This window comes from Chenopodium quinoa, unplaced genomic scaffold, assembly GCF_001683475.1.
Source record: "Chenopodium quinoa cultivar QQ74 unplaced genomic scaffold, ASM168347v1, whole genome shotgun sequence".
Classification (NCBI taxonomy): domain Eukaryota; kingdom Viridiplantae; phylum Streptophyta; class Magnoliopsida; order Caryophyllales; family Amaranthaceae; genus Chenopodium; species Chenopodium quinoa.
In genome coordinates this window covers 1,317,083-1,326,100 of record NW_018744239.1, presented here as the reverse complement: position 1 = coordinate 1,326,100, position 9,018 = coordinate 1,317,083, and the positions used below count along the sequence as shown (strand labels likewise).

At 33.9% G+C, this 9,018-nt stretch overlaps 1 protein-coding gene across 1 annotated transcript; it reads left to right on the top strand.

The window, feature by feature from the left end:
• The first annotated feature begins 915 nt into the window (after positions 1 to 915).
• LOC110694096 (cytochrome P450 CYP72A219-like) lies at positions 916 to 8,519 on the top strand. Its single transcript, XM_021871256.1, has 5 exons — positions 916 to 1,518; positions 1,792 to 2,009; positions 6,770 to 7,014; positions 7,316 to 7,700; positions 7,822 to 8,519. Exons 1-5 carry the CDS (start codon positions 1,236 to 1,238, stop codon positions 8,245 to 8,247), a joined length of 1,557 nt encoding a protein of 518 aa, XP_021726948.1. The 5' UTR covers positions 916 to 1,235; the 3' UTR covers positions 8,248 to 8,519.
• The last annotated feature ends 499 nt before the right edge of the window (positions 8,520 to 9,018 follow it).

Here is a 9,018-nt window from a genome sequence, read left to right as displayed (position 1 = left end):
GTTTTTTTAGTCTTCTTAAAAAGATTTTTCTCCTACAAAAATGCAGGATTTTTCATCACTTTTGGAGGGATTGGAGAATTTGTACTGTCTTTTTGTGTTATATTGTTGTAAAGTTGTTTTATGGTTAAATATTTTTGTGATATTTGAGAAGATGAAACTTTCGATTATAATCAGATGCATAAATTATAATTTTTTTTCCACAACTATAAAGATTGATAGTCCCCTCGTCAAAAAGAAATTATACTTCGTAAAACACAATAATTTAATAGATCATATGAAAAATGTATGATTTGCAACAACAAATGACCAGTGACTGGCATTAATAATCTAATCTATTGCACCGTCATTTACTTCTAAATGAATTTCTCACACTAGAGTTGTCGAGAAGAGCACAAACGTCACTAGTGACGTAATAGATTTGCCATTGGAGATCCCGATGCCTTTAATTGTGATGTTTGGAGTCAATAAGTCAATGTCTAAATACTGTTAATATTCTGCTTTAAGACTTTTCCTTACTATGAATACGTAATTAGTCCGACAACTACAAGAATGCCTATTATAAGTTACTCTCTCTGTTCCTGATTGATATTCACTTATAAAGAAAAGTCACGGGAATTAAAAAGAATTAAAGAAAGTATATTGTAAAAGTAAATATATATTGGGTATGCAAAAAAGTAGAGAGAAAAAGTAATTAAACTACATGGAAAAGTTAAATTTACACAAATATTTTTGTAAATGTTAAAGAATTTTGATAAAAAAATAACATTAATAATAGTTGAAAAAAAGCAAATATCACTAACATTTTGAGTCATCAAAAATGACAAAAGTGACTATCAATTGGAGACGAAAGGAGTAATTAACAAATCATATTTCATTAAAATACTCCGTTGGATTATACTCCGTAACAAGTAACGTAGGAAACATCATAGGCGGTTGCATTTGTCTTGAAGCCTAAGCTAGTTAAAGTTGCATGGTCCATTTGATTTTTTTTTTGTTTTTGAAGACTGCTCCATTTGAATATGCAAACCTTATAAGTTATAAATAATATTACTCATTATTCTACTCCACATACTATATCTTTTTTGTCATATCTTATACTCTCTTTTTATCCCTTCATTTTTCTCCTGTGTAGAAACAAATTTTTTTTTTTTCGTATAAGAAAAATATACAAAAGTTAGGACAGTCTTATTTAAATACTCAATTCGACCATACTTTGCGAAAAGTGTGTAGCATATATGGAAGTGACAAGCATGTCTATAGCAATTTCTTTGGCATGTATTGTATTAGTGAGTGTGTCATGGTGTGTGTTGAATTGGGTATGGTTTAGGCCAAAAAGATTAGAAAGATGCCTTAGAAATCAAGGGTTTAAAGGTAATTCTTATAGGCTATTGCATGGAGACACTAAGGATAGAGCTACTATGACTATGGAAGCCAGAGCATGCCCCCCTTTGCCTAATTCGTCCAATGATTATCTTCCACGTGTCCTCCCGTTTTTCCTTCAAACTCTGAACAAATATGGTATGTTTGCTCTCAAAATAGTATCAATTTAATTAATTGTTAAATTCTTATAATTTTATCATGTTTGCTTAAACCAAATGAGCAAATGAATATTGTTCATTTTGCATATAAAAATTAGTAGAGTTGTACTCAATGATCTAACTTGTCTAGTTATAAGAACATAACCAATTTGCTCATTTGCGTGACTGATTAAACCAAATAAACAACAATTGTACATTTTTTTTAATGTTATTTATATCTTATAAAACATCACTCCATATGTAAATTTTACAGGTAAAAAATGTTTTGTATGGAATGGACCAGTGCCATTGGTCACGATTGCGGAACCAGAGTTGATAAGAGAAGTGTTCATGAAGTTCCACGAGTTTCAAAAGCCAAGGACTAACCCTCTTTTAGAGAAGGTTGCCTCTGGCTTAGTTATGTTAGAGGGCCGATTTTGGGCTACAAGGAGGAAGCTTCTTACTCCGGCTTTTCACATGGACAAGCTAGAGGTTATACTCCATACTTCTTACATTATTCACTTCTTCTTTATACTCTTATAAAGCCAACTGTTACTTAATATTCGATCTATAATTTTTTAAAATCAATACTTCCTAACACAGTCATTTTTTAAGTATTTTCTTACTTTTAGATTTAATAAACCCGTGATCTACTGACCTTTGAGTCATGTTAGTATTGATTTCATATTTAATGATAATTAAAAATTTAAATTTATGATTTTAATCCATAATTAGTTTAATATATACTATCAATCTATCATATAGGTTAAATATCAATTGGGCAACTTTGAACATGTGGAATACTATACCATCTAGAATATGGCCTTGTAAGTAAGAAAAGAGTAATTGGGGTTTAGAAATTTAAAAATTGTGTAAGTTATAATTTAAGAATACGAGTTTAAAGGGGTATGTATCAATAGATAGAAGTGAATTTAATAGAATCAATCCAATTTTATGGTTATGGCTGGTTATTGTTGTCATCGTATATGACGTTAAATCAAAGTTGGCACTTTGCTTTCTCGACTAGTGTAGGATAAGGTTCACTTTAAGAAAAAAGCACATCCTTTACGAATATATGTTATGATAATATAAACTTCCTTTGTTTTTATTAGGTGACACCATTTTATTTTTACATTATTCACATACTATAATTAACTTGCGTTTGTGATTTATAGATACGATAAAATATAATCGGTCTTATTTGAATTGTCTCAATGTATAATTTATTAATATCTACTTTTTATAATTTTACAATGTTTATAGTAAGAGTTATTAAACGTTAAAAACATACGTTGACAAACATAATACTCCCTCCGTTTCATAATGTTAGTCCCATATACATTTTAGGCGTTTCAAAAAGGATGTACCCATATTGAATATATTTTATTTATAACTAGATTGTTTTTGGAATTAATTGATTGTGGATTAATGATATGACTCTAAGTAAGGAAATTTTTACCTTAAATTATACAATTATGACTTGTGCTTTCCTAATAAAAAAATCAAAAAAGTTAAATAAGGTAAACCAATTATAAATTATACATATATGTTGTACTTTAATGTTAGATTCCAAATATATTTGCTTTCTTATTTATGTGATTGATTTTATATTTGGGACTAACATTATGAAACCGAGGGAGTAATAAAAAGATGTCAATTAAAAAAAAAAAAATATAATACCTTTATGCACCTATCGCTTGTGATCCATAATATTTATAAAGAATTGTTGACTTCTCATAGAAATATCAAATATGTGGTGCTTAAGCATTGATTACACATTTACACATAAGTAAGTGTAACACAATAGTTTCTTATTTCATTATTCATTTATTTATTCTATTTTATTGATGGTACATTTTTTATCTTGTTGCATACTCTCTCGCTCCATTTTATAATACTTTACGTAGTAACCATTTTCGTCCGTCCTAAAACAGTTGACATGTTAATTACTAAATACGAGTATGGAATAAGATCACTAATAAAAAAAATATTTTCCTATACTTTCTTTGGAACCACAAACCCCAAAACTCAATTAACTCCTACATTTTATCTCTCCTCACTACCGCCAACTCCCCCACTTTAATTTTGTTTTCTTATAAAATAAAAATACTGTTAGATTTCGGGAAAACTCCTCAGATTGGAGTGTGTGCCATTGATCATAATATATATTGTTACAATCCTAGTCCTAATCTTGTTAGGAAACCTAGTATGATAAGTATACAAACTATATCAAAAATATATACAATATATCCTAGCTCTGCGACAAATATTATCGTAATCCTATAATATCTATCACACCCCCGCAGTTGTAGCGGTAGGAGGACGTACGCTAAGACTGGACCTAAATTCCAGAAATAATTCTCGTGGCAGGCCTTTAGTGAAAATGTCTGCAAACTGATATCTAGAAGGAACATGTAGAACCCGAACTTGTCCCAAAGCAACCTTTTCTCGAACAAAATGAATATACATCTCCACATGTTTGGTGCATTGGTGTTGTACCGGGTTTTCAGAAAGATAGATAGCACTGACATTATCACAATAAACAATGGTAGCCTGCCGTAGAGGACAATGTAACTCAAGTAAAAGATTACGGAGCCAACACGCCTCAGAGACAACATTTGCGACGCCTCGATATTCTGCTTCTGCACTCGATTTAGACAAAGTATGTTGACGCTTAGATGACCAAGAAACGAGATTGTCCCCAAGGAAACAACAATAGCCCGATGTGGAACGTCGGGTATCGGGACAACCTCCCCAGTCTGCGTCAGTGTAAGTAATCAATCGATTAGAAACAGTCGGATATAAATGTAAGCCATGATCAATGGTACCCTAAATATAACGCAGAATGCGTTTCAATGCCTCATAATGAGGTTCCCGGGGATCATGCATAAACAGACACACCTGTTGTACCGCATAAGAAATATCTGGCCTGGTAAAAGTGAGATACTGAAGAGCACCTGCTAAACTGCGATACAAAGTAGGATCCCGAAAAGGTGGTCCTGCATCTGCACTAAGTTTGGACTTAGTGTCAACTGGAGTGGCTGCAGGTTTACAAGAGGCCATACCTGCACGCTCTAAAATCTCCTGTGCATACTTTTCCTGCGAAAGTAGCAAATAAGAAGGTGTACGGGTCACTGCAATCCCTAAAAAATAACTCAGAGGCCCCAAGTCAGACATAGGAAATTAGTTTGCAACTGAGAGATAATCCCTGTACGCAACCTGTCAGATGAGGTAGCTAAAATAATATCATCAACATATAGAAGCAAATATGCCATATCATCACCCTGCCGGAAAGTAAAAAGAGAGTTGTCACTCTTAGCAATGACAAATCCCTATTTGATCAGAAAATTTGCAAAACGCTGGTACCAAGCTCTAGGAGCTTGTTTCAAACCATATAGAGCCTTTTGAAGCCGACAAACGTGAGTGGGAGCTCTACGATCAATAAATCCCGGTGGTTGATGCATATAAACAGTTTCCTGCAAGTCACCATGTAAAAAGACATTTTTGACATCTAATTGATGAATCGACCACTTTTTAGCCAAGGCTAAACTGAGAACAATGCGAATGGTGGCCGGTTTTACTACCGGACTAAAAGTCTCATCACAGTCCACACCGACTTCTTGCGACCTGCCATCACATACAAGACGAGCTTTGTGCCTTTCAGGGTCACCATTAGACTTGTATTTATGCTTAAAAAGCCACATACAATTAACAATATTCACCCCCGTAGGCCTAGGCACCAACTCCCATGTCCCCGTTTTAATTAAAGCACCAAACTCATCATTCATCGCCGCATTCCAATTAGGGTCATTTAAGGCTTGTTTATATGATTTTGGAAGGGGTGATTTATGAGGAGTAGGACCCGAGTTTTGAATGGTTAGGTTGCAATATTTCGGGTTTGGCTTGAATATGCCTCGTTGACTACGAGTTATGCGAGGTGAAGGAGGTGGGGGCCGAGTGGGGCGGATGGGTGGTACACCACGCTGTGGTGGTGGGGTGTATGTGGGAGGGGACGTGGCTGGAGTGGTGGGTGGCAGTAGGGTCCGCGGTGGGGTCGCGGCAGGGGAAGTATCTCCGCGGGGAACCTGCGGAGTATACTGTGTAATGGCGTGAAAAGGTGAATGAGTTTGATTTGGGTTTGGAGTTAATGGAGAATTTTGGTGGGCTTGTGGAATAGTGGGCCTGTTGTACCTCATCAAGAAATGGGTGAGTAATGGTGAGGAGTCATCATGACCCAAAAAGTTATAGTCTTCTAAACTAAATTTGCTCAAGTTTGTGTAAGGATAAATGCTTTCATCAAACGTGACATGCCTTGAAAAAATAATTTTGTTTGATGTGAGGTCGAGACATCTATAACCTCGATGGTTCGGAGGGTACCCTAGGAACACACATGGGGTGGAACGATGAGCTAACTTGTGCAGAGCAATGGCCGAAAGGTTAGGAAAACAAAGACACCCAAATACTCGCAAATGATCATATGAGGGTTGTTTTCAAAATAAGGCATGAGTGGGGGTTATGTTTTTGAGAGCTTTTGTGGGTAATATATTTAATAAATATGTAGCGGTCTCAAGAGCATAAATCCAAAAGTTGGGGGGCAACGAGGCATGAAAGAGAAGTGTACGTTTGACATTATTAATGGTGCGGATCATATGCTCAGCCTTTCCATTTTGAGATGAAGTATGTGGGCATGAGAACCTAAAAACCATTCCAATATCTAAGCATTGCTTTTTGAAAGGGTCATTGTCAAATTCTCGGCCATGATCGCTTTGAAAGGCTTTAATGGGTTTCAAATTGTGTTTGCACATAAGTTCGGAAATTAACAAAAGTAGGGAAGGCTTGAGATTTATATTTAAGAGGAATGGTCCACACAAAGTGAGTGAAATCATCAATAAGAACTAAATAATATTTATGACCATCAAATACTCCGAATAGGAGATGTCCACAAATGTTTTAAATCGACTCACTTGTAGTTTTTTGAACTACTTGTCAAGTATTATGAGATGGAGAGAGTATTAATTTAACAATGCTTAAGAGCTTGTTTACTCTAGCTTAATTTTAGTTCAGCTCAATTTAGTTCATTTCAACTCTTAATTTCCTTCCTTATTAAATATTCAGTTCAATATAGTTCCAATCAATTCAGTTCAATTCATTAAATGTGAATAAACCTTAAGTAAATATTGTCACAAGAAATGTATTCTTTTGTACTGTATATACATACTAAAAACTATTCTTTGTTTTGGTATGTTTTGCAGTTTATGCTTCCAGCATTATGGGAAAGCTCCAATGCTATGGTTAAAGAGTGGGAAGAAATGGCATCGAAGACAGGTTCATGTGAAATAGAAGTGTGGACATATTTTCGTAAATTATCTGCAGATCTTATTTCTAGAGCTGCATTTGGAAGTAGTTACGAAGAAGGGAAGCGAATATTCGAGCTATTAATCGAACAAATACAAATTGCAATTCCAGTTTTTAATGCAGTTTATATCCCCGGTTGGAGGTAATTCAAAACTACTACTTCGTACTTGCATGTTTTATTGAATGTGTGCGTGTGAGGGTATTGTTAGAATAAACTAATTAAACTTGAAATTATTTAAAGCAAATACGTGAAAGTTGAGATTATTTTTATCATGTTTTTGAAACTTTATTTTATCTATGTAAAGCTTTTATTTTTTATGAATTATGATACTTGCTTAATTATGTTGAAATTTATTAATCTATAATAAGTTAATATTTTATAACCAAGATCTTGTCAATACTACAAAGAGTATTTAATTGGAATTTTAAATTTTGTGGTTTAGGTTTATCCCAACCAAGGCAAATAGAAGAATTGTGGAAATTGACAAGGAATGTCGCACTCTACTAAAAGGTGTTATTGATAAGAGAAAGAAAGCAATAAAAGGAGGAGAAAAACCAAAGGATGACTTGTTGGGATTGTTATTGGAATCGAAGTTTAAAGACAATGGACTAAATAACAAAAAACACATTGAGTTGAGCATTGAAGAGGTGATTAATGAAAGTAAGTTGTTCTACTTAGCTGGCCAAGGTACCACTTCATCGCTACTTGTATGGACAATTATTATGCTAGGAAAGTATCAAGAATGGCAGGCTCGAGCACGAGAAGAGATATTAAACACATTTGGGAATTGCATCCCGGATTTTCAAGGATTAAATCATCTAAAAACTGTAAGTGTTAAGGTTATACGAAATATATTAATTCGAAAAAATAAAGGTGACATTTTTTTTATAAACCATAGTTTTGAAATCAACATGTTCTTATGACTTATTTCTTGTCTTATCTTTTAAGGTAAACATGATACTCCAAGAGGTTCTTCGATTATATCCCCCGGTTTTAGAAATAAGTCGTACAGTTACAGAAGATATTAGAGTAGGAGATGTGTTCTTACCGGCGGGAGTGTTAGTCAATCTTCCAATTGCCCTCATCCAACAAGATGAGAAACTATGGGGTGATGATGCTAAAGAATTTAACCCATTAAGGTTTAGTGAAGGGATCTCCAAGGCAACAAAAGGGAATATGTCATTTTTCTCATTTGGTTGGGGCCCAAGAATATGCATTGGATCGAATTTCGCCATGACCGAAGCCAAAATGACATTAGCCTTGATTCTACAACGATTCTCTTTCGAGCTTTCACCATCCTATGTTCATGCTCCATCGACCATAGGAGGTCTTAGACCACAATTTGACGCTCCTATTGTCTTTAATCGATTATAGGCAAAATAAAACCCGTATAATTTTACTTGTAAACCATAGTCATGCATAAACAACATTGTTGGGAAAATAAATTTAAGGTTGGTTCTAATTTAACTTGGTTTTAAATTGTAACCAATTACTTACAACACCTTTTCTTTAATTTCTTGCATGTTTTTTCATGTTATGAGTATATATGCTTTACTTAAACATTGTTCTCAGAATTCGGATTTCCGTGGGCTTGGCCTTCGTCGAATATTGGTCCTTTTCTAATAGAAAGTACAATTTTTTATTTTTTTTTTTTGGTTTCTTTTTTCCTAATCTATATTTCAAAGTCATTTGACACTATCAATCTATCATTCTGCTTAACTAAAGGAGTGATCAACAACGGTAGGTCAACTTTTTCATCTTAAAAAGTCAGATGGTTTATATTAATCCACTTACTATTGGGCTTCTCTCTAGTTTATGATGGCGTGAACACCTACATTTGGCCTTCTGTTGGAATAAGGCTATAAGCTAGTCCAAAATTGGACGGGATCGGAATTAAATTCACCTATTTCTGCAAATCGGAGACCAAACCAAAACCATCCGGTTCGGTTCTGTACGAATTTGGACATGATGGACCCTTTTTTTTTTTTATATGAAAATTTATATAAATTATATGAAATTAGATTATCCCATATTTAATATGAAAATTTTGCGTTCATAAATATATATAGAAGAACATAAATGAAATTCGCCAAGAAAATTAACTAAAAGTCTAAAATGTTAAGCTCAAAAATTCACAAAAAATAC